The sequence below is a fragment of the Etheostoma cragini genome, chromosome 22 (genome assembly GCF_013103735.1).
Source record: "Etheostoma cragini isolate CJK2018 chromosome 22, CSU_Ecrag_1.0, whole genome shotgun sequence".
Taxonomy (NCBI): Eukaryota; Metazoa; Chordata; class Actinopteri; order Perciformes; family Percidae; genus Etheostoma; species Etheostoma cragini.
Window position 1 is genome coordinate 9,273,629 of NC_048428.1, and position 25,610 is coordinate 9,299,238.

Here is a 25,610-nt window from a genome sequence, read left to right on the forward strand (position 1 = left end):
GCAATGCAGAGCCTTAACTAAATGAGAAGGTGGGGGGGGGGGACTTAGGCCCCGGGTTTAGAGTTTAGCACCACTTTCAGCAACAAGGACATGCAGTGAAAAGCGACTAATAGAGGCCTGCATGGCAATAACAGTAATCACATTAGCAATAATAATACAAATAAATTACTATTACATATATATTACTATATACAAATAATATTTGTGTGTGCATTGTGGAATCAGTAAAATTGATACTCCATAATTGGGTTTTTTATCTAAAAAACACCGGTCAACACACAGCCTAACGGAGACCTCAGCAGCAGACAGAGAGACTCACACAGTTTTTTTGCACCATGGATCGACTCTGCACAAAGCAACCACACCAACCGAGCGATTTGGTAAAGTCTACCTATTTTGACATATCCTCGGTATTCTGCAAAATCGCCCGTGTGTGATTTCAAATCAGAGGGGGGGGGGAGCTCAGCACTACTGGGCTTTACACCGTTTTGGTTTGCAGTAACCGGAGACAAAGGGGACTGTGCGCCTTTGGATAGATCACTTGTGACATTAATGGCTCAGGGGAGCCTAATAGAGACAATAGGAGTCAAACGAACTCTTGAGATTACTAATATAAGAAGCCAATTATCATGTTGATGCGCAGATAGACGGACTCAAAATAGAGAGAATGGAGGGGAAAAAAAAGACAGGAAAAGAAAGACAAATCGCCCCATATATAATCTAGTGAGCTCTAATTTCACCTGACAGAACGCTTTTGAACCAGACCAGGGAAAGGGCCTCCTCGTGTAATATCATTAACAATACAAATCCCCCAGCTTTTTGACAGCAAATAAATAAGTAATATTATAATCCAATAACCTTCACCTAATCAGTCAGGGCTTTTCCCTAAATGGCAGACTAACACCCTGCACACACTAGGCCTGTGCTCCATCCAGCGCTACCAACTTCCATTTTAATTGTGACCATGCAGCTATTGGCTTTCACCACTGAAGTACCAGGATCGTCTATATAGGCCTGTATCTTTGACCATCAATACCACGGGCCTACAAAGCCCACCAGCTCTACTCATCTCCCTGCTCTGAAACGCTGACAGTGAATTCCATCAGCGAGGAAAAAAAGGTGCAGCCAGTTTGATGCACTTGGAAACCATGTAATGAAAAATAGGCTACTGCGTATTAGGATCAGTCAGGCATTACCGCATTGCATCGAGTTCTCTCAAGCAGAATGGTGACCGGTGTGTGTGTGTGTGTGTGTGTGTGTGTGTGTGTGTGTGTGTGTGTGTGTGTGTGTGTGAGACAGAGAGCGTGTGTCTGGGTGTGTGTGTGTGTGTGCGCGCTCGCGCAGCTTGCAGAAACATGCATGCATGATATCTTGGAGGAAATTGCTTACCTTTTTTAATTACAGTCTGGTCGGGAATGTGAATTCCTTGATCATCAACAGACTGTGAAAGAAATGCGAAAAAAAAAAGAGTGAGACAATGTTAGCACAAAGGCAAGAAGACATCAGCCTCCGTTCTGTGTAAGTGAATGCAACACAGGATGCTGTGCGCGAACAAAGCCTGACACAATTAGCGGCCACAATCAGCCAACATGGAGGCTCTCGGGGCCCGTACCTGTTATTATCGTCCATGGGTGTTTTTCAGCGCGTTGCACGGATAGACACATTACGTTAGATCCCAAACTCAGACTTAAATAACGAAGCTGTGTCGCCCCATAATCCTGACCTAATTCCGCCCTCATATTGGATCTACTCGCAAGGAAACTTCTAATCTAGATTGGATAGTAATTACGGCAGCGCAGCCTATTAAAGGCCTATGAACTAATTAGAGGATTATTGGTGTTTGTTTCTGATTAAAAACTGGAGAAGAATGCTCTAAATAAGAATGAGGGTTACTGACAATTTTAGCGCTCATTTATCATGCATCTTTAGCCATTACCCAAGCATAATCCACCAAACTCAATTCTCCTGTTAGTGTGCATTACAGTGTTATTGTTCGCAGACAACGGCGAGCTTCATCTGGTTTTTAAACTGAGAAATCAAATTTAGTCAGAGGACATGAGGAAATCCGGGCAGAAACACGGGCGCACTGTTATTGTTCTTGACTCAATCACTCATTTAATCAGATTTAAGTGATACTCTTGAACCAAATCCCATTGCATTTTGCAACAAGCTTTTTTCACGTTTTTGAAAATTATATTTTAGAAATGGAAATAACGGTGCCAAGTGTGCTGTTTTATCCGAAATAATCTTGACAACACTGATGTAAAAATGTTTGTTTTTTTTCAGGCGGTAAAAAAACTGCTACTAAAAAATGTAATGCTGTCATCCTTCTTACATTTATAAAAAATAATAGCAGCTTTACTAATAGCATAATAATATTAAAATTAAAAGCACGTTCTTTTTTAAAGATAGGCTACTTCAACAAATGGCAATACTACTTATATTCTAATTTAAAAAAAAACACAATTACATCTTTATTTTTTAATGATAAGGTTAATTCAAAAATATAGCCACGTAGTGGGAACCAACATTCATAATAACACATGTTACCTTTTCGATTTTTTTTTTTTTAAACCAACAAAAAGAGAGAGCCAGGTAAGTGCTGCCTCACCTGAACGTCGTCTAAAGAGTGAGGTATTCCATGGATAGGGATAGAGTCCGACAGTCCCGTGTCGATGCCGTGGCCGGACGGTAGCAGCACTTCCCGGCGGTACTCCCGACACAGCTGGTGGGGCAAGCTGCGGTGCTGGTGCAGCAGGCCGCTGTCCTGGCTCTGCCTCTGGCCGGGCCAGCCCGGGTGCTGCGGCTGCGGCTGGGCGTGCAGGGAGTTGAGGGAGTACGGGTCGTTGACGTGCGAGTAAGGGTCCTGAGACTGCGGGTAGATGGGCTGGTAAGGCGGGGGGAAGTACGGGGGCTGGAAGTCCGAGTTGGGTGTGTGGGAGAGCGGAGGAGCGCTCGTGTAGGGACTCTGGCCCACGCCGCCCAGCTGAGGTAGCCTGGCTGTCCCATTGCTGGTGCCGTCGTGACGGTCCTGGCAGGGGAGGACAGAGAGAAAAGTGTGTTTTAGCCTAAGTACATTTTGAGAAATACACAACCATGAATGATCGCATTACCACTCTTTGTTTTAACTGCAGAATGCTTTGCGGGCTTCTGCTGCGGGCATTATCAAATATGGCCTGAGTGCACGACAGGAATTAGACCAAGTGTGGAATCGGTATTCAATCGGAATAATCTGTTTTGACCGAATTCAGACAATAAAGACAACAACAGTACACACTGGTAACTTAAGTTTCGAAATATAATAGTATGGTAATAAACGCTCAAAATTCAAAATATCAAATAAAACATCGAAAGTGGAAAGGTAGAAATGCACTCAAATAAATAACCGAGCCTTGCATTATTTCAGCACTTCTGCAAGGTTTCCTTTAGGCATAAAATCTTCATAAAACACTATTCTCAGAAAAGAAATATTATAACAAAATCGGCTGTGCAAACAAAATTCCAAGTATCCGACACGGTGAGGCAACTTACCATCGCGGAAAAACTGTGCACTAACATTTCAAAGGATTTTTGGTGCCACTCAAGAAAAGAATAAGCAGTTCAAAAACACTTCGAGTGTGTGTTTTTTTGGGAGGGGGGGCAAATTGGAATCAACCAGCAAACCAAAAAAAAAAACTGTAGCCCCCCGAAAAGCCTTCTTCTGTCCTGGAAGATCACGATGGCCCCGGCGATCAGATATGTGCCACAGAAGCAGGACGATAATCCATCAGAAACAAACGGTTAGATCCCCCGCTGCCCTTCATGTGGGTCTAAAAATGCAGATATTCGGCGGTGCTGGCGGATTTGGGTTGAAAAGTTTCTCTCGGTAAAGCCTCTTTTCTCCCTGCTCCCCTGGCTTTTATCACAGTGCTGCCGTCCCCTCGCTTGAGCTCATATTAGCAAAAGAGCCGCTTCTTCGTCTCCCTCTTGGACTCCTAATAGAACGCATTCATGACTATTAATATTACAGCAATACTTAATAATTAGGAAAGAATGGTCGGAAATCGGGCGTGAAGCGGAGGACGCAACTCAAGGCAGGAGTCTGCGCTTAAATGACGTCCATTGAAAGGAGGAATCAGTATATCTAATCAGAGATGGGGAGAGAGAGAGAGAGGGAGTGAGAGAGAAAGAGGGAGTGAGAGACTGTGGAGGGAGTGGAGAGAGAGAGGGAGACAAAAAGAGGGACATTCACTCTCGTCTGACGAATCAGAGATTGAGGGAGGAGGGGAGGGGAGGGGAGGGGGGCATTTTAAAAGGGTCCCAGGGCCAAAGCGCAAAAGGGAAAGAAAGACATAGGAATGAAGGGAGGTGGACGATAGACAGGGGAAGAAGAAGAAGAAGCCATGGAAGGAAACAACGTGCACCTCTGACTTGGGCGAAAATCCAGCAGACGACGTTCTGGGCATTCCGAGTGGTTCATTTCTACCGCACGTCCCTTTGTTTTCCACCTCAGACTCCGACCGCGAGCTGCCCTCCATGGGTCTCCTTTCTCTCCTCTCTCTCCGCCGAATTAATCCACGGGTTCCTCTTCGACTCCAAACCCAAAGTCACACCGGCTAACTTTTAACTTTGACCCGGAAAGGCGGATAAACCATAAATTCCCAAAGTCTAAGACAAAGCCGCTCGGATGCGGCGCTCCAACCAACTTTTACGCGCGGCTAAAAGAGCTCCACTCCCCCTTCCTGCTTGCTTAATCACACATTTTAAAATTACGAAACACCGGGCTTTGATCGGATATCAATTGTAGTTATTATTGTGGTTGTTGTTTTTTTTCTCGTATCCAAACCAGCGGGGAAACATTGCCTGTAAAAATCAAAACAATCACTACAACGTGAGCGCGGAGCTGGCCAGCGTCGTGTTTTCCTGGCTCCGGCCGTCCCTATGTCCTCCCGGGACGCGGTTGAAAACACGTTCGACTGGCTTCTCCACTCCTAAAAAAAGTCCCCTGATATTACTGCCAAACTTGGTCTATGCCCACATCAACAAGCACTCAGTGTATGCACTCCACACACACAGGCACTCACGCAAAATCCAACGGCTCAAATAGGACATGAATTAAAGCTGAAGGGTCAATGTCCATGTCATTTAAGCGGTGAATAAAGCAGGTATAGCGCTCCCATATGCTACATAGTCCAAATATTTATTTTCAATTAAATGCATGGTAAGTTTATTTTACTTTTAAAAGTTTTCACGTGTCGTGAAATATTTTAATTTTTTTGTATGTGAATATAAAGAAAAACAGCACTGCTGTGATTTTTAAATCCACTAGTGTGCAACTAAAATATAAAAAAACAGCTGCCATTGCCATAATGCAATATCATTGCTCTCATTAAAAATGATTGCTATTATTATTCTCAATGTTAGTATTGTTATAATTCTTACTATTTGTTGCACTGTTACAATCATTGTTATTTTTTATCAAAATCATTATAATTATAATAATAATAATTATTATTATTACACTCTAATTTTACTGTACACAAATACACAAAAAAGAAGACGCTATGAAATGAATAGAGATGGACATGGGTCTATTCTTCCTTCAATTGAATTAAATGTCCTCGCTAACAGCTGTCAAAAGAATGGCATGGCTGGATCAAAACAGTACAACATTCCCCTAAATTCATCATCTTAATCAATTTAAAAAGTTAAATTAAATTTAAAAAAAAAATCAAAGAGGAGCCCCTTACCTCGCAATCTTCATATTTAATGTTATCAGTTAATTTCCAAAGCATTCTCATGGATTGTGGAGGTGGATATTGAGTTTAGGTAACGCCTGAGCCTTGTTTTCACTCAGTGAATTGTGCTCCCCGCACAGAAAAAAAACTACTTTTATTGAAGCTGTGGGCTGCTGCTGTCTGTCTCGCGCTCTGAGGTCTCCCTCTAATGGTGGAAGTGAAGGGCTGGAGCAGCTCTGTAATAACACTGGCACAGGGCCTCATTAGCATATCAACAGCCGTTTGATTCCCCCCCCCCATCTGCTCACACAACACCAATGGACAGCGTACAGGTAAAAACTAACAGCAAGACGCTACGCATTTCTACTGTTCAGTGAGGTGTGTGTGTGTGTGTGTGTGTGTATATATGTGTGTGTGAGTGTGTGAAGGAGGGTATGCATGTAGACTCGCATGCACCTGGGAAGGTATCTAGTTTAATTGTACAAGTTTTTCATCAGACTTCAGAAATGCATTTCTAAAGACCAAGTCTAGATCTGTATGACTAAAAAGAAGCGAAATGTCTTAGGTGTGAAATGTTATTTTGATGACTGCATGGAGTCTTCATGATGACGTTTTTAGGACTTGATGCAAAAACAGCATGCCTATACTCAAATGCATCCGTGTCACACACTTTGTTGCCAGTCTGGATTTTTTAACTCCCAAACTGTTATTTTAATCCCATTGAGAGTGGAGACCTTGAGAGGCTTTATGTTATGTTAAAAAAAAAAAAAAAAAAGGTGAGCCATTCAAAGCGGCTCCACAGGTCCATTGGCTACCTGGCTTTTGGGTGGGGGGGGGGGGGATGTTAATAATTACCACAACAACATGGCCTTGTTTCATTTGAATGAGCGGCTAGGGGAGCCTGGCTCTGCCCTGTCACCGGCCGAGCCCTCACCTCAGCAGGTCGTGGGTCAGCAGACAGGTCGCCAGCTCTTTAAAGGCGTTGGCCCCTCTCGTTTCAAACACGGATTACCATTTTTGGTGGAGTACCTTTTCTCAAGCAGTTGTTATTAATGAGGAGGGAGCGATGGCTGACAATGACAGCTATGCATGCGAGTGTCTTTCTGGAGATCTGGCCTGGTAGTCTGTGGTGGGGATTTTTAGTTTTTTTTAACGAGTGAAACTTAAGTGTTTTGTTTCAGCAGGTCGTCTCCAAAATCCTCCACACCTCCAAAAATAAAAAGGTCTCAGTAAAGCCCAGGCTAGACGAAACTCTAAAGAAATTCCATTACGCGATGCAATATGACTTATGAGTTTTAACACGCAAATACATAATATAGCTTATACATGAGAAGTTAGATCTGACTTAAAAGACGCCCCGACACATTTTGGAACGTGGGCTGCGTTTCTTCACTACTCCACATTTGACACAACAACATCTCATGTCTGTTTCCACGTATTTTAAATGTATGATAAAACACATAAGAGTGTGTTTGAAACGCAGTCCTATGGCATGATCCAACATGCGATCAACATCCTTAGGTTGTGATATAGAAAACCGACAAGGGGGACAAATTGACATGTAAGAGCTACATCCCAGCAAAACAGAGGTTCCAAATTAAATGATGTGTGTGTAGATGTATGTATGCATGTATGTATGTATGATGTGCTGACGGATTAAACACGCCTAGAAACTACACAAGAGTACTGCACTAGCTCACTTTACAAAGGATTTCACGGTGCCTGTGCAGCCTCATCCTACAACAAGTCGACACTTTGACAGTTTTTCATGGATTTTCACAGCCGGGTCTTTGTCTTTAAAGTAAGCAGCACATAGCCTACCTGCCATTCCATTTTGCCCATAATTGACATTCTTTGTCTTCTGCTGCTTTTGGTGGTCTTCGGTTCGATCCGGTGCCGTGTCTATCTGATTGAGCCTTCGGTCCCAAAGTAAACCCTTTACTTTGTTTTTACCTTTTCTCGCCTCACCTGGCCATAAAAAACGGTGCTGGGGCCACCTAGTGACGCATGCGCACTGCTCCGGGTGTGGGCGAGAAAGGAGAAACTACCTGGCAAAAAGTGAAATAGCCTTTTGGATAGGCCTAACTAAACTGGCTCACTGCGTCTTCTCATTACAATTCAATGAAAGATGATTAAAACGAACGAATTTAAAAACGTATTGATTTTACTTATTTGAGGAAACTCTGAGATACCAGTAAGCCATTGATATGCTTTAAAACATTATTTATACTTGCAGGAAATTGTCAGTTTGAGCTTTCACCATATGTAATCTATAGGTTATAGCGTGACAATTTCATTACATCAAGGGAATTTACATCCCAAATTAATGTCATTTGTAAAAAGTGAGAACAAAGTCTACTGTGCACGTTAAATGTAATGTGGTTCTAACCTCGCTTAATTGATGGTAAAATAAATAATAATAGCCTCATAAAATGACATAAGAGAATATGCTAAAACTGCCACAAAATTAAGCTTTGAGCAAAAATATTGTAAGTGTATGTTCGTCTTCAATTGACGTTAAAAACGCTTTTTTTCCATCACTGTGTTGTCCTTGAATTCTCACTGCAAATGAAAGTGTGTCAAGTTAAAAACTTGAAGGTTAACTGCCAACATCATCACTTCTTCAAAGAAAGCGACCCTGCTGTTGCGCGGGTCGTTATTTATTTATCCACTGTTTATTTCTGATACATACTTATGTAGACCCCCTCGGGCCAGTAGCGAATGAGCTCGGCCTCTCTCTCTGTCTTACACACGCACACACACCAACACACACACACACACATCCACAGAGGAGAGCAACACGTGCGCTCAAATGCAATGAGTGATAATGGTCAAAGCTTTAGTCCGAAACCCGTTTTTGGTCCTCTTTCCAGTTTCTGACGGATACCTTCACACATGCACACTGCAAACAGGACGCGGTGCGCGTCCCTGGCAGACAGCCGCGCGGTTCTCTCATTACATTAAACACACATTCAACATATTTAATGCGAGACTGAGAATATTGGACAAAGTTTGCATGGACAACTGCACTCCGTTTTGCATTTGCCTCCAATAAAGTCCTTGTGTGTATTTTTTTGTTGTTGTTGCTATTGCGTAATTCCACATAGGATCTATAGATTTTTGTTTTTGTTTGTTGCGGTGTTAATATTTAAAACAAGCCTTTATGTTTGACTTCAAAGGCGAACACATTTTAACTGCACACACAATACCTGCAGCTATGTAGACCTCAGCACTAGGACTGGACAAAAGAGAGAAGAGGGGGGGGGGGGGAGGAGGGGATCAGAAATATTGTTTGGGGCTCTGCGCACTGAGGGAGGAGTAAGTTTTAAAGCAGAACTGTCTGAGAGTGGGTTACTCTCTAGACAAGAGTGGGGTCCCGTTTGAATATCCTGCCTGCTGGTCTGGGGCTTGGTTTCCACCACTTCCACCATCGCACCGGGCCTAAGGCAACGTTACGCTTCCTAAAACTGAGAGCTGGGTTTAACAAAGGCACCCCAGGCACTTTGTACAGTCATTCATACTTAGAAAAATTACAGGGAATATTATTATTATTATTATCATTATTATTGTTACTATAATTATTATTACTATTATTACTATTATTATTATCCGTATTCAGTGTGTGTGTGTGTGTGTGTGTGTGTGTGTGTGTGTGTGTCTGCCGGTCCATGTCTAATTCAAAAAATGGAAAACTGCTGAGCCTCTAACAGACCTCCGTGCGTTAATTACGCGTCCTTCTCATTGACAAAAAAAATGTAGTGAAACATTCCGAGAAGCCTTTTCTTTCTTATTGTCTCTCCTCCTTTCCTCGTTGTTGTTTGAATTATTGATCGGCAATGGGACTCATTTCCTTCACCCCCAAGTTATGGAGAAGTTGGACAATTATGTTAGAAAAGAGGTATACACGTTGCATGGATCTGCACCACCAGCTCCAGCTGGGCGGGTTGGACTGCTAAAGACAGTCCCGTCACCGGCACCCAAGGTACAGAAAGCTCCACGGAGCTCCGTGAGATTATGAAATGCGTGTGTGTTGAGTGGGAAGGTTCCAGGCCCATTGTGCGAAACGCTGCTCACAAACGAAGATAAATTGTATTCTAGCGCCACCTTGCTTCGGGAGAAGAGCGAGAACGCGCAACCCGTGGATTTAAGACAATATTGCAGGTCATTGAAACCAAATGATCATGTTTGTGCGCAGTGAACATGCCAGTGAGCCAAATCGATGTAAAAAAAAAACAAGAAATAAATAGCAGGTGGTCAAAGGGAACATGTCCTAATTAGTGAAATATAAAATATGTCCACTGGTCGAAATTCAGGAACATGTCCAGTTTGTTTATTACTTGGCTAAAACATTTAATTTGACGACATTTATTGGGGTTGTTTAAGCGCTCTTTTTGACCTTTATCCACCTGTCTTTTTTCATTAAACTTGAACACGGGTTCAAGACCAAACCTCACCCAACAAGGCTCTCATAGCCTATTATAAACATTCAAATGCAGAGAAATGTGATATTGTGTGTTTTGACCTGCCTCTGTGCAGACATTAATCTCTGAATGTAAAGCAAAATGTATTTGGTAGAAAAAAAATGAAGGCCAGGTAAATCTTAGGAATGTCTAACTGTAAAATCCAACTTCATGCAATCCTGGAGTGCCATCTTGTGGTCGTAAAAATAAAACCAGTTCCCACTCTGGTGTGTATGAACTGCGAGGGTCCTTGATGTGGAGCTGGGGGCCCTCAGAACATTGAGGACTTTAGTTTAATTTCACTGCTATGTCATGACTCTGGAGTTTGCAGATGACCTTTTAATAGTTATCCAGGGTTCAGTGTTCCCACTGTTTCTTTCTCTCCTACAGTGAAGTAATTTTTTGTTTATGTGGGGCCCACAACAAAACCTCACAGTCCCTTAGAGTAAATTATTTTAAAATACCTGTTGTTGTTTTTTAATCTAATGCACATCCATGTGGAAACAGATGGGGAAGCTTTGCTGATCGGCACATAACCAGTCTTATAGGAGGAAGTGTCAAAGTTTATGCTTAAAATAATAGAATGATTATATCAAACATGTTAATGAATCATTAACTACAAACAGGTTAATATTGGGTATTCATGTTTCAAATTGCTGTTGTTATTGTCTGTGTGCATATATAGACAAACATAAGACATAGGACATGTATTTTGTAGCCAACAATGTACTATGTATGATAAACTATGGGCAAATAACACACAAAGCGTTTATAAAATGAGGGGAACGTTGTGTTGTCATGTTTGTAAAACAATGCTATGACCTTCCTTTTTGATATTGCCTTTGTTTAATTATTTGCACTGCGCTGTACTGTGAATTTTATTCTTTTATTCTGGTATTCAACCTGTTTTTGATTAAATGTTTTTAATTTTGTATGAATTGCTTTTGACTTTTATTTATTGTTCTTAATTTTGTAGTTTGTACAATTTTTTATATAATTTTTTAATAATAATGTGTTTGATGTTTTGTGTAGAGCACTTTAAATTGCACTGCTCCTTAAAAGTGCAATACAAATAACATTGCCTTGTCTTTAGAACACACAGAATATTATGTGCAATTGTTTTATTCTTTATCTTTTTTAATGTCACACTTCATCGACTAGGTCTATACATAAAATGGTGAAAGTCATGCATAGGTTTAACAAAATATGTGGCCTACATTTCCCATCAGGCACCCTGCCGATTGTTATGTGCACCAATAATTTGTGCTCGGTGGAGCACAGGCTGCTGTTGGTTGTGACAGAGGACAAGCTCAAAGCGCAAGGTTGTATGTCGCGTTATCTATCTATCTGTCTTTTAATGTTTCATAATTTACATTATTAGAGTGTTAAAGCTCTAATTAGCATACAAACCATGGTTTAGGCAACATATTCTGTAATCCTTCGTGTAAGCGAAGCATGTGGTGTACGGTTGTGAAAACCAGTAAGCTAGTTTGTGCTGCTGGTGCGCGTGCTAAACTGTACAGGAGCTAGCCTTATCTAATAAGCCACACACACACCCACACCCACCCCACCCCACCCCCCCACACACACACACACACACACACACACACACCCACACACACACACTCTGTCTTTAGTTGGGCCACAATGTAACGTTTTCTTATCTAAAACAGACAGCGCTGCTGTGTGACAGTGGGAAAACGTTCTTGGATGCTACAGTGTTTCTAGTCCTTCTGTTACCTCAGCTAGCTTCCTGTATCAGCACTGTGTTGCAGCACTCACACAGTCCTTCGGGTATTTTTGGAGCAGTAAGTAATATTAGGTTTTGCAGCGGGAAGTCATGATGTGAATTAAATAGTGACACTTTTTGGTTGCTCACTCACACGCTGTGGCCCTTGCAGGTTTCCAACATGTCTGTGGATTGGCTAGGATATGGATACGCAGCCCTTATCGCATCCGGGGGAGTTATCGGTTATGTGAAAGCAGGTATGTGTTGGACTATGTATGATTATGTAAGAAATTTGCAATGAAAAATGTGGATGTATACGCTTCTCACGTCCTTCTCACGTTCAAGGTGCCCTGCCACACGTATTTCATTAATTTGAGGTAATGTCTGTAGTTCTACCATGGATTCTGTAACTCTTTTTTTTGTGGATTGCAATGTAAATGCATTGGTTACCTTCAAGCAGGAAGATTTGTGCCAGTTCTCAATAATATTCAACGAGCTAAGCTCCTTGACTCTGATTGGCTAACAGCTAGCCAATGAGAGCCTGATTATCAGCATTCTTTTCAGTGACTTAAGCTGAGGAGGTAGCAGGTCATTGTCACATTCGCGACACAACACAAACACATATGGACATAAAAACTGGTTTGTGTGGCAGGTCACCTTTTTAAAAGGTTTATATAATGGTGTTTATGTTATTGTTTGACATTCTTTTATACATTAATGCATCAAAAAAAAAATGACAGGCCTACATTCACCCCTTTAGACTTCTTCATTAGAGTAGGGATAACCTCACTGTATTAAACATTAAAATTGTTAACAAATTGCCTTCATGTTCATTCAATAATTTTCCCTATCTATACAATTAAAATGTGTCATCTTTAATACACCAGTCTATGCATGCTCTTCAGTCCTATGGACACCCGGGGCAGGTGTTGACCTGCTGTGTTTTGTTTCTTTTAGGCAGCGTCCCGTCCCTCGCCGCCGGTGCTCTCTTCGGCGGCCTCGCAGGTTTTGGCGCCTACCAGATCTCCAACGACCCCAAAAATGTTTGGGTGTCACTCGGTTGGTATTCTAAGAATATACAGTATTTGGTGTGTATATGCGTTGCATGGGGATAATCTAGGTAAAGAGTTTCTGAATAAGAACAGTGGAGTGTCTCTATGGTCATAATGCTTTACATTTTCTATTCCCCACTGACATTTTCCACCATATGCTGTCTTTCAGCTACATCAGGAGCTTTGACTGGCGTCATGGGAAAGAGGTTCTACGGTTCCAGGAAGTTCATGCCAGCTGGCTTAATGGCTGGAGCAAGGTATCCATCTTATACCATTTATATGACTTAACTAATTTTACATACATATTCAAGGTGAAGTGCTGGTGAGGGAACGTACTTAATAAATGTGTTTGTGATGGGATCATTCAATCGGGGTTTCCTCTATGTTGACTTTGTAGTCTGCTGCCACGGTATCAGAAATTTTAAATGATCCTATTGCATACATATTGCACCACCCCCCCACCCCCGCCCCGTTGGCTGCCGCTCACATTGCAATTTAACAACAAGTAGAACTATTCAGAGGTTACCGGGCTCGTCCAGTTTAACGCCATAAACTGTTGCGTTGATGGAGTTTATTGTCCAAACGTTGGCTCGATTCCGAGTCGACTATTAAACGAACAGCTCCACCAAAAACGTCACCGCGGTGGGTCCGTTCTAATTGGACAACGTTGAACTTGTCAGTTCTGTCAGCGCATCGTCCTGACTTCAAACATGTGGAAACATTAAAACGGTAAGTGAGTCAGTGTAATGTAATATAAATTAGAAATAGTCTGTAGATGTAGTCATTTGGGTTTTGGTTTCCCTATGAAGATTTGCTTGTAAAATACATTTTGTAGACCTGTTGAAGTTCCCTATATTTCCTAAAATAAAATACAGTTCAATCACAACTGAAAATATGCCTCCAGTGTGTGACTAGAGGTGAATAAATATATTGGTTTGTGTTGCAGCAAAGTGTCAGTTCGATTTCATATATAAATTGTTTGGCTGGGGGGGGTAGTTGTTTGGACAGACCTTCCTAAAAAGAAAAAAAAAAATCCTAAAGGAAACACTGCATTGACCTTTACTGTTAATCCCAGCTGATCACTCCCACTCTGAAGCAACTCAAAATCTCTACTTCTCTTTTTCCTTGTTCCAGTCTTCTGATGGTGGGGAAGCTTAGTATGGCATTGCTCCAGAAACCCCAGGCATCCTGATGGAGTTTCTGATATGTACCCGATCTTCTTTTTCAGCAGCAGCCTGTTAGCATTTGTCATTTACTGTTGAACATAAATGGCATTTTGTAAAAGTGTATATTTGAGGATGAAATATAATACCTTGTTTATATAATATGAATAGTTGTCTTGTCCTTTTTGAATGAATGAATCATGAACTTGTATAGATTTATTTGTATAAAATGTTTACAAAATATTCCATTAATTCATTGCATAATACAAAGAGCTGCACAGTTGTCTTATGGTACACAGAATAAGTTGAAGTAATCATTTTTGTAGCCGCTGCAGTGAAGATTTGTGGGTGAGACTAAAAGCCGAGAGAACATCGCATTCCAGGAGCCGTTAATAAATTGCTCTTTACGCTTGGCGTCAGTAGTAAAACAATACTTGAAAATAATAATAAACTGGAGTATAAAAATGAAAAGCTATGCTACAATTAAATCCTTCTCAGAATACTCCCAACATTAACAGTAGAATTGGCTCACACTGGATCCTTCAGGAACACAGCGGGTTTGTCTTGCAGACGGGATTAGTCTTGGTTCAACATCATGGCGGCCGTCATCTCCAAAACATAGCGACTCCGTGCACTTTTACAGTTCACTTCCTACATCTCTGGAAACAGCATTATGATCCCAGTGTGGCATTGGAAATGTCTCTTCAAAGAATGTCTGATGTACTGTACATCTTTTGTAACTACTTTTTGTCCTTTACCTGATACCTCCGTATTGAAGATGTCGTTTCTTTCAGGGAGCATACAGCGTTTCCTTCAGGTTTGAGTGTGTCTTTCTGAACTACCGATTTCCACCATATTTGGATGTCCAGTCCACCCTGCCGTGGACAGGCTGCACGGGCGGAGCTCTGCTCAGGAGACTCCCAGAGGTTTTTCCCAGGGCTGAGTAACTGCTCCCTTTCATCTGAGTCCTGTCTCCCCTCCTCTTCCAGCCCTCGTAATCTGGAGGAATATGCCAGTCACCAAAATATACAGTAGCTACATAGCCAGGTATCTTTTATTTTCTAATGCAAGATCCATTGACATCGGCTAAAAGTAAATAGGATTTTACAAATGTGGTCAGCAAAATGAAACTTACACAGAAATGTTTCTTTCTCAAAACACTATCAACACAAGGACTCAAGCACTCATACCTTCATTATTTTCACTCAAAGATGAGTTGGATACAGGCTTGGGCTTTGCAGATTTCGATTTGTCTATTTTATTATCAGGAGAAGAAGAAAGATTGACTGAAAGAGTGAAAAAATGGGAGAAACAGTCCCAGTGAGTGAGAATTTGGATGGAAACATTGCAAGTTAGAAACTGTAGAGAGAGAATAGAAAGAAAAGGAGTAGGAATAGTTCAGCCTGGCACACTGGCCGAGTACCAGATTGCCCTGAGAAAGCAGTTCTTATTATAAAATAGGGTAACAGTATTTACTAAAGACTTGATGGCGTGTGCAACCTTCTCAGCCAGTGTGGACTCGGGGAGGTTATCTGATCTAAAAATAATTATTTTGTTATATACATAGAGGGAACAAAATCTTACTTGTGTGCTGGCCAGCCAAAGGGGCAAGCTGGATTCTCTGTCCAACTGAGCCCACTTCTTTCTTTTGGAATGATGGTATATAACCGCCAGAGAGGTTGTATTTGGTGCTTACAAAGTTCCCTAAAAGAGGAGAAAGACAGAAAATGTGTCTATTTTTTAATGTGTTACACCCTCTAGGTACCCAGCCAGCATTAGCTTCTAGTCAGCATCAAATAAGCTAAAACAACATGAACCCTTAAAAAAAAAAAAATAACTTCAGTAAACACACCTAATATATGTTTTCACACATGGTTTTACTGATACAAATGATGTAGTGTGAAGGAGCTACTGCATATGCAACAGCTACTGAGGACCCAAACAAATAAGGCGGCCGAGTGATTGAAGTCATTCAGCTTTTCCAGTGACTCCATCGATCTGCTTCACCAGCAGCCACAGATGCTTATCAGTGTCATTAGTGAAACGCCTCATTGTTCCCTTATGAAGATGTTGTAGTGCCATTTAACATCTATTTAGCAACTGGAGTTCTTAGTTCTTTGGTTAAACTGTGTATTTGTACCCTTGTCTCCTGCAGAGCCTTTGGCAGCTGGTTTCTTTCACATGTTAACAAGTCACTGGCTGAATACCTGAAGCTTGTTAGCTTGTTGCATCAACCAACGCGCTAACTACAGCTACAATGTTTGTATAAGAAACAACTTTAGCATAGTCAATTATAAGTAAATGCACACCATTGCCTCAAACTGTCAAATAGCCGGCAAGAAAACAGTTCATGTGAGGTCATCTCAATGCAATACCTTTCGAGAGATCAATTTTCTCCAGAATTCTCTCTTTAACAACAGTTTTCTCTGGTGGGCTATCCTCAGATTTAGAAGCATTCTCTTCTAGTCCCCCACCAAAAAGTAGAGTCGGAGGAGATATGCATGCAAGCAGAGAGAAAAAAGGGAAAAAAAATAGAAATAGTTGAGAAAATTGAGAGAAAACGAATATGGAACTTGTTAGTACTGAAGCAGCAGCATCTAAGCTAAAGTTAGAAAGCTAAAACAGAAAGAGAAACACACAAAAAGAAAAGTGCTTGTTGTTGGTTTGAATGAAAAATGACACTTATGAGTTATAGGTGTACCAAAACAAACTGTGTGTGTGTGTGTGTGTGTGTGTGTGTGTGTGTGTGTGTGTGTTTTGCATGTGTGCGTGTGCATGTGCATGCTGCCTGGAACAAATGAGCAGGGGGTGCAGTTGAAGGCCATTTAAGAAGCACTTGATCTTACACTGACGGCCTTAATCTCATGAATAAGCAACGGAGAAGGAGAGACGAGGTGAAAGAAAGAGACAGAGGATGAAGAGAGCACAGCGGGGACCCATATTGTGTCGCTGTCTACATGACAAATGATTTATAGAAGTCTCCCTTCTCTAAAGTCACAGACACTTAGGCTCACTCCTAACACTGCTTTGTCGATGGCTCCATAACTACTGATCAGGAGACATTAGCTGCATCATTAGCATGTAGTGACTTCAGGGTACAAAGAGGACAGTGTCATATTATGTAACAGTAGGTGACACTGACAGTCGCCAGGTTTCCACTGGCTTTCAAAATGCAAAAAAAAGTAGGGTTACCGTCCAATGACATCCTGTGTTAGCTCAGTTATAGATTCTCAAAAGGTTTTGCTGGAAGAGTTACAATGTTTTTGTTGTTGTTGTTGGACATTGCAAGTCTGCATATGTTCTGTAAGGTTAGACATTGTACATCCACATTAGGTCCAATGTGTTATTGTTAAGATGAGGGCGTAAAAATAAACATATTAAAAGAGTGAAATATTCACTGAAAAATGAAGACACAACTGGCAAATACAAGAGGATACTTAGGTTGAAAGGCCACTATTTGCTCTGACAAATAGTTTTTTGATGCTACATGAATTTCTCCATTAATCAGGAAAAAACACTAATGTCCAGGACCACAAGGCCTTCAATTCCTTCTTACATTACAGGAGCTCTACAAGCTGTTGAAAGTTTGTTTTGTCAGGTATGATTTCTTTAACATGTTAGTGGAATCTGGAAACCGGAGCCCCACCCCCTGCGCACTCCATCAAACCTCTTCCCACCTCCACATTAGACATCAGTCCTCACCTGCGTTAGCTCTGGTGACTGATACTCCTCCTCCAATAGGAGCAAGCGGTTTATTTACAGTGTTTGTGGAGTTCTCCCACAGGTCCCGCAGCGTCATACCACTCAGCTCCTTATCCCCAGAAGACTGGTTCTTGCCAATCAACCCTTAAAGCAACAGAAATGATGTGATAATTTTGGATTTTTGAGAATCTGGCTGCTCAGGTGGCACCAGTTGAATGCAATGATGCCTAATTGTTTCGAATTGATATGAGGACAATGCTTGTTTTAATGACCATGATTGTCATTTGAAATCAATGATTTGAGGTTTGAGTTAGTAGCTGTCATTTAGGGCACAGCATTAGTCACAGAGGCTATTTCTCAAAAATGAACTAGATCTACCAGCAGTGATGATGGACAATAAATCACTTGACATAGATAAAACATGGCGTATAAATACAGGCCTATAGGAGTTTGAGAGGTGATGCCAAACTATAAAGATAATGGAAAGATTGTTTGAATGACGCTACGATTTGGTGACAGTCTTACCTGGCAAGTATCGCGACTGGCTCAGATAGTGCTGCCGTGCAGCAGATCCGGGGAGATTGGAGTCCATTTGACCAATCTTAACATTGTTGGGTAGCTTAGTGACTGTGCTGAAGGAATACAGAGGTTTCTGCTCCTTGGGCCTGAAAACAGAAACCAGTCACTTACAATAAAGGTCTGTGCCCAAAACATATTGAATGTGAGTCCTGCTACCTATAGGTTGTTGCGTTCACACATTTAATAAATCATTTAGACAGATTGGGTAGAAAATATTGCATATATAGGTGTCTTTTCATTAGCTATAAGACAATGATTAAATGCTTCACAACTATGATTACCTACTACCATCTTAAATAATGCAAGATGCATGAGACAGCTACATTTAACACACATGTTTAGTATTCTGCAATTGCAATGCTGCATTGTCAAAGCTTACATTTTGTCAAATTGCCAATCCAGAAGGACATCACATGACTTACTGTGGGCGGTGCTCCTTAAGGCTCCTCTCCTCCTCTGCGTACCCCAGGCTCGGTTTCTTGGAGTTGGAGGCAGCGGTTTCCGAGGGCTCAGATTCCTCCCAGCTATCCGAGGTCTTGGCCATCGTCTGGCCCCAGCGACGACGGCCACTCTTTAGTACCCCCATCCCACCACCACCACCACCACCATTGCTGTTCTCGCTGCCCAGCGATGCTGCTTTCTGTAGAAGCAGACAATACAAACAGGCGTCCACAGGGGCGTAGCACAAAATTCTGGAACCTGTAGAAAGGCATTTCCTATGGGTCCCTCCCTGAATCCACAGCTATTCATTCTAGCGTCTTTTTGGGCCCTTCTCAGATGAGAGCCCTAGTTACTCAGTCCCCCCACCCAAATGGACACATTTAAATTGATAAATTCTGTCGGGCTAATTGTGCTACACCTCTTACTCCTTGGAAGAGGCGTCTAACATGCAAAGTCAGGGGCCAGAAGTTCTCCTTTTTGTATTAGTATTGCGACAAATCCTGACTAAGACAGTCTCTGCCTCTGCATAATCTTAGGTTCTTTCATTCTATTTAGCATGAAATACAAAAAAAGGTTGTGATTTCAAACTCACTGCCTGGCAGAGGACAGCTGGTTTACTCTCAGTTTGGGGAAGGGGAATCTGCTGAAGAGGCTGATGATGTTGTTGCTGTTGGTTCTTGGAGGAGGATGTGGAGGCTTTGGACTCAGAGGAAGACTGCTGGGGATCGGCCTTAGACTCTGAGACCTGGTTCTGGGCCAGCGGCCCGGCCTGGACCTTCTTGACCTCCTGGCTCTGAGGACGAGGCCCTAAGATCTGGCCCACCTGGAAGTACGGGTAACGCAGGGCCTAGACAGGGAGAGCTTTGTTATTCTGCTATTCTGCAAGCATTGTTTTATAGCACAATCAGAACATTGTGTAATTTACTGTGAACTTAGAATAAACCAAATAAATATAATCATTTGACACAGAAGCATGTTAGAAGGATGGACATGCAGTGTAGACTGTATCCCATTCATTTTTGTTGTTGAGTACATTTAAAATGAACTTGAATTGTTTTCTTAGAATAGGCTAAAAATAGATGTGTCTCCCTACACCTGGGAGCTTTGTAGGCACAGAATAGAAAAGCACCGTCACTTCCTCTAAAAAGGTGTTTACTCTTTGAGGCTGACACAGCAATCCAACTGTCTCAGTAGACCGGAAATTATGCCTGACTATGAAATGACCATGTGATGTGCATGATAGGTATATGTGACGCAGGGCACACAGGCAATGGTGAAGGGAATGAATAGTGGCTTTAGCACTACTTACTATGACTGGGATTAGGATGCTAATGCAATCTCATTATTAAGACAACAGATAATCTGCATGTACTGGTGAGGATTGCACTATAATGGAAATTGCTTCTCTTAGGACAGGTAGGTTTTTTAATATGAAATTGTGTCCTAAAAAGTCCTTGGAGTCCAGGTTATACTTCACACACACACACACATTTGCGGAAAATAAAGCCTTCTGACTTCTGACTGTACATCCAGTCTTTTAGACTCAACCTTCAGGCTCAAGTTGGCCAACCTGCACAGCAGTAGGTCTTTTTTTGGGGTCCCACTGCAGCATGTCCTTCATCAGGGCAATAGCCTCGTTGCTGGCATTAGGGATGAGGGTCTTCAGGTGGGTCGGCACACACTGGGGGAAGCGAAAGTTCATAGCAGAAGCCAGTTGGTAGCCCTCTGACCAATCCGTCTACGGAGAGAAACAACCCGATGGTTATATAGATTGAGTTGTGTGATTGTCTTTTGCTATTTTTTATATTTAAAATATCTCACCACTGGAAATGTTCTTTTTTATAATACATGCCACTTTGCTAATTAAATTAAATTTATAATCTCAGTGTAGATAAATCATTTTTTCCACTCTCTATTGCCACCTAAGTAGTGCATGGTAATCGTGTGAGAAACATGATGGGTGATGTGAGAGAAGGCAAACAGGTTTTATGGCAATTTAAGTACATTATCTTAGATTTGGATTGGACATCTTTGTGTCATTTGACCTTGTGAGGGTACATAGTGTATGCCAACTCGGTGTGGATTAAGTATTATGATGCAGAATAGATCCAACACCACCTGAACACATCTGGTAAACACCATCTACTGCTTTGATGGGAGAGTTTTCAATGCAATTATACAATATATTGTAAAATATGTATTGATTAAAAATTGGACATGGATATGAAATCTGTGAACAACGAAACAGATATATCAGTGGCACTAAATAGCAGCCCTTTTAGTTGAGGTCTCAGTTCCTTACCAGGTGAAACCAATAATGGGCTCAAACCTTGCTTGGCAATCATAGGGAATAGGAATGGATTTGGAGAAAGCCTTTGAAATGAAGTGTTCAGCATGGCGCACACGTAAACTGCTTTAACCACAGAGGGAGGAACACTTACGTACTATTTATATTTAAATGGTAACAACATTTTCCTCTAAATAAGCGTATTCATATCTGTCACTCCTCAATGTAAGTCAAGCGCATGCTCAGATTTAAATGGTTAAGGGCATAACCATTCATACTGAAGTTTGTGAAATCCATGAACTAATTTTATGAAATAACATTTCTCATTACAAACAATAACAGAAGATGGGAATAATTTCTGATGTTTTAGCTATCTATGATTATTTGATCGCGACCGTTAGCTCCAAACGCAATTTAACTGACAATCTTTGTTGTGTTTTAATGGTAACTTGTAGCCAGCAGTGAACAAACTTTTTTTTTGACATTACAGAAGTCTCTCATTTCCATCTTGTATGCTACTTGTCGCAAAGTGACGAATGCGCAACTCAAATATGCACTTGACTTACATCGGGAGTGATACCTTTATTCATTTCACACAGTTAAAACCCTGAATAAAGGGATATCTTTTCAACCTCTCTGCATTCAGTTTCTTCTCACCTTTTTGACAGTGCCTAGGACTTGGCAGATCTTAAAGATCTCATCCACTTCACTGTTCCCAGGGAACAGAGGTCTGAGAGTGTAGAGTTCAGCCATGATGCAGCCCACAGCCCACAGGTCGATAGGAGAGCTGTAAGTAGACGACCTGAGCAGGACCTCTGGAGCGCGGTACCTGGACAGAGAGCAAATACACTAACATAAAAACAGAGCACGATGCTCATAATGGGAATTTTACAGGGCTAAATTCACAAGCGGTCTAGCACACTGTAATTGATGCCTAGGCTCTCCTCTGTGTTTTAGATGGCTATTGATGCCTGGGCAGTATTCTCACCATCTGGTTGATACATAGTCTGTGTAGGGAGGTTTGGAGCGGATCTCTCTGGCCAGTCCAAAATCTGCTATTTTGACCAGTTCTGGACCCATGCACAACAGATTCTCTGGCTTCATGTCTCGATGAAAGAAACCTGTAGAGAGGTTAATATCAAGCTGAGCCACTGTGAATCGAGTAAAGTCTAAATGGCCAAAGGACCTCAATACAATCATATGCAACTATTTTATATTATTATCTTACATTCATTGCAGAATTCAGGTAGCACAAGAAAGGGAAAACTGACGAGCTTGGGAATAGGTGTATATTTGTCTTTGACAACGGTGGCCCAGGTTTGAAGGACTTTATTCAAGGGCTGAGTATTTGACATTGACATTTTTATTATTTAACCATGGCCACAATGTTTCTCTAACCATAATGTAAAAACAATTACAGTATTAACATTCTTTGGTATATTTTGGAGAAAGAAAGTACTCCAGTTGGCACAATTTTTTCGTTAAAAATGTATTCTGCTAATAAAAAGTATTTGCACATGATGGCAATTCCTAGATAAAGATGTAACGTTACATGTTCCAAATTCTAAGCATGAAGAGACAGGGGCAAAACCATAGACTGTGACTTTGTGAAATGAAAGTGATGTCCCAATGGAGTTGAAATGTTATGTTATGAGATGCTATTATAAAATATATCATGGCCAAGGTCTTGTAAATGGATCTAAGCATAAACACTAGTAGGCATACAAAATAGAACAAGTATATCACATGCACTTTACATACATTGTACCTACTTTGTGGCGTTCTATCTGAGGGTCACACTAAAACATGCTAGACATTGTACAATATACACCCAAACCAACTACTGAAACGTCATGCTACTTTTGAACAGGTGAAAGATGATAGCGTAAAGCCTCTTACCATGCTTATGTACAAAAGCCAACCCAGATATCACTTGAAACAAGATGTTCCTAATTTCATTCTCTGAGAACATCTTATTCTCTCTACCGGCCGACCAAAGAGATAGAACAGAAAGGAAAAAAGGGGTCAAAGAGAAATGAAAGAAAAGCTGTTAAAAGAGAAATCCTGAAAAGCACATGCGTTGTGGATGTGTGGAAGCCTGCCCTGTAAGGGGAACACAGGCTGGCTCTGTGTTTGCCTTTACACATTTTAACAAATTTGTATGAATGAGTCTGTCAGATTTGTAAAACTTACACACATCCATTAATTGAAGAAATGCAGACCACTAAGTTAGATGAGGCACTTATGAAGGGTTCACAAACTACAAGATTCTGATCAATTAATCAAATTCAGGACTTTTATGGTTTCTTTCAGTCTTTTGACGCTGTATAGCTGTTCATTGAATCTTGCAGTATGCAACCACTCTCATGCACTTGCAAGGCATGAAGTGAACACAGTACACCTACCATGTTTGTGAATAAATGACAAGCCTTGTAAAATCTGAAAGCTTATGTTTCTTAGCACTGATTCAGGGAACAATTTTTTTCTGTAAACATAAAAATTGATAGAATGAGCCTGCTGATGTAAGCATGAAACAATATTCTATAAAATGTGTCTTTGTACATGTACACACACACACTAACTGGTAAAATATGCTGAAACACAACGCACACATGGAAATATGCATTTAACCCTTGTGTTGTATTTGAGTCAAATTTGACCCATTTTCAAAGTTTCTTTACAGAAATATGCTCTGCCATTTAAAATCATTAAATTGGTTTTTAAACAGTTTTCTGACTAAACATTGACATCCAGTATACCAATCTGTGACAAGCCATCAACATATATTCATCTGATCTTCACTATAGTGTAAATAATTCACAATTTCTGCCTGTTTTACTCTAAAATAAGGTATAATTCCATGAACAGTAAATGTGGTTTATTGGCCATCAATTTAAAAAAAAGTGTAAAACTACCGGTAGTAAATTAGAATTCTATCTAGAAGGTGCATAATAGAATTGGGTGATCCTATCCTTTATGTTTATAAAAAGGCAAAACAAACTGGGAGTTAATTTTGTTGGAGAACAAGAAGTGCATGGTTGACAGGAATTTTAACCTTTAAAAACATCAGGCGCTTCCTCGACTTCCCTGTCTGCTTGTTGCCTTTCACAGGTGACAAACCCAAGCGTGTGTACGTCCAGTGAACACCTGGGGTTTCCAAACTAGCAAAAGCATCAGGGCTTTCCCTAGAGAAGACGTGTGTCAGGTGAAGCCCTAATGCACTACAAGTGGAAACCATTGGATGCCATGAGATCCTTTAATCTCATCACATCTGTGTTAATAACGGCGTTTTTCCACTTTACGGTACGTCCTCGACTCGCCTCAACTCTTCTCGCCTTTTTTGGTTTTCCATTATGAAATGAAGTCCCTGGTACCTGCTAACAGGTACTTTGCAGACCACTGATTGGTCGGAGAGAATTGTCACTAATCTCTGCGTCTTCACTGCTAGCGACAGACCGGGGTGTCCTGAAGAAACCCGCCGTGTTTAAGTAGTGTAGTTTTAGTTTTTTGCTGCCTCCAGCTTCTTTTGCAACTAATTTGCCCTCTGGCTGTGGCAACAGTCACATGCTGGGAATTAAAAAAAACACACCTTCGACGTTCTGTGTGTGTGTCGCGTATGGTCACGGCAGTTTCCCGCTATGACGACCAGCCACGGCTTGCCTCACGCATGAGGCGGTGCTAATCTGCAATGGAAAAAGGAGGATGGGGCACCGCGGCCAAGTCGAGCAGCTACGATGTAACGGAAGAACGGCAGAAGTGGCTAAGCCTTTTCTTGGCTAATTGGCCCTGTTGGGCCCTGTGATGCCGAGGGGAAGCTCCTTACCAGATGCTGACATTTGGAAACTCGGTGTTAGGTTAATGATGTCAAACTAGACCACTGTGTTATTTACCTCGTACATACAGTACATTTGCATTGTAAGGTGTGGTATGTCTCCTCTTACCTGTCCTTCATGAGCTGGTAGAGGTTCTCCTTCATATACTCAAAGACAAAGTAGAGGTGGTCGTTCTCTCTGATTACCTCTTTCAGTTTCACCACATTCGCATGGTTGAGCTTCTTTAGTGACTGGTGTGTGACAAATCATAGAAAAAAGGTAAGGATAAAGACAGTTATTTAATCACACAGATTTGTTCTACAAAGACATTACATGTTTACAATTGTGAATCAGAAAATGCCAGAGAGAAGGAATACTATCAGGTGAGGTAGCTACTTAAAGCTTTTTGATGGTTGTGCGGAGGGTCTACGCTCGCTTTCGCCGTAGCCTACATGAGTGGCCTGATGTTCATACTTGTGCACTGGTGTGTGCCTCGAGCTGTCATGTGTTTGTGGGGGGTGGGTGATAGAGCGATGGAGAAGTGTGTTGGGATTTACAATTTTATATGTGCTTAAACATTGTGTGTGATTTGCATTATACATTTAAGCTAAAAGGTAAAAGCATTATTTCGACATAAATGAAGACATGTTGGTCATGCATTCAGTTTG

At 41.3% G+C, this 25,610-nt stretch overlaps 3 protein-coding genes across 22 annotated transcripts in view; 1 reads left to right on the forward strand and 2 right to left on the reverse strand.

The window, feature by feature from the left end:
- The window catches only part of tfap2a (transcription factor AP-2 alpha), a 10,843-nt gene extending 3,129 nt beyond the window's left edge, over positions 1–7,714 (reverse strand). The window contains exons 1-3 of one of the 5 annotated variants that reach the window (XM_034862452.1): positions 7,539–7,714; positions 2,612–3,031; positions 1,390–1,441 (exon numbers count right to left, since the gene is read on the reverse strand). In XM_034862452.1, the coding sequence (XP_034718343.1) occupies positions 1,390–1,441; positions 2,612–3,031; positions 7,539–7,568 (502 nt within the window). In that variant the 5' untranslated portion in view covers positions 7,569–7,714. Of the gene's footprint in view, positions 1–1,389; positions 1,442–2,611; positions 3,032–3,531; positions 4,191–4,403; positions 4,776–5,729; positions 5,961–7,538 lie in introns of those variants that run through there. The other 4 variants (XM_034862451.1, XM_034862450.1, XM_034862449.1 and 1 more) reach the window with 4 other exon arrangements.
- Positions 7,715–11,397: 3,683 nt separating this feature from the next.
- On the forward strand, positions 11,398–14,285 carry tmem14ca (transmembrane protein 14Ca). 2 transcript variants are annotated; one of them, XM_034862061.1, is made up of 5 exons: positions 11,398–11,499; positions 12,079–12,163; positions 12,864–12,965; positions 13,128–13,215; positions 14,093–14,285. In XM_034862061.1, the coding sequence occupies exons 2-5, from the start codon at positions 12,088–12,090 to the stop codon at positions 14,148–14,150; spliced, it is 324 nt and encodes a 107-aa protein (XP_034717952.1). In that variant the 5' UTR covers positions 11,398–11,499; positions 12,079–12,087; the 3' UTR covers positions 14,151–14,285. The 2 variants fall into 2 exon arrangements, with proteins under 2 accessions (XP_034717952.1, XP_034717953.1); XM_034862062.1 differs by having other exon boundaries at positions 11,410–11,502.
- A 42-nt stretch (positions 14,286–14,327) lies between these two features.
- Positions 14,328–25,610, reverse strand: part of mak (male germ cell-associated kinase) — a 17,310-nt gene continuing 6,027 nt past the window's right edge. For 7 of the 15 annotated variants that reach the window (XM_034862050.1, XM_034862046.1, XM_034862051.1 and 4 more), the window contains 13 exons: positions 25,072–25,193; positions 23,030–23,112; positions 22,119–22,251; positions 21,788–21,959; positions 20,414–20,581; positions 19,436–19,690; positions 18,825–19,042; positions 18,349–18,488; positions 17,824–17,967; positions 16,497–16,583; positions 15,706–15,825; positions 15,312–15,407; positions 14,328–15,120 (listed from right to left, as the gene is read on the reverse strand). In XM_034862050.1, the coding sequence (XP_034717941.1) occupies positions 14,960–15,120; positions 15,312–15,407; positions 15,706–15,825; positions 16,497–16,583; positions 17,824–17,967; positions 18,349–18,488; positions 18,825–19,042; positions 19,436–19,690; positions 20,414–20,581; positions 21,788–21,959; positions 22,119–22,251; positions 23,030–23,112; positions 25,072–25,193 (1,899 nt within the window). In that variant the 3' untranslated portion in view covers positions 14,328–14,959. Of the gene's footprint in view, positions 15,121–15,311; positions 15,408–15,705; positions 15,826–16,496; positions 16,584–17,823; positions 17,968–18,348; positions 18,489–18,824; positions 19,043–19,435; positions 19,691–20,413; positions 20,582–21,787; positions 21,960–22,118; positions 22,252–23,029; positions 23,113–23,535; positions 23,616–25,071; positions 25,194–25,610 lie in introns of all 15 variants that reach the window. The other 8 variants (XM_034862053.1, XM_034862052.1, XM_034862054.1 and 5 more) reach the window with 8 other exon arrangements.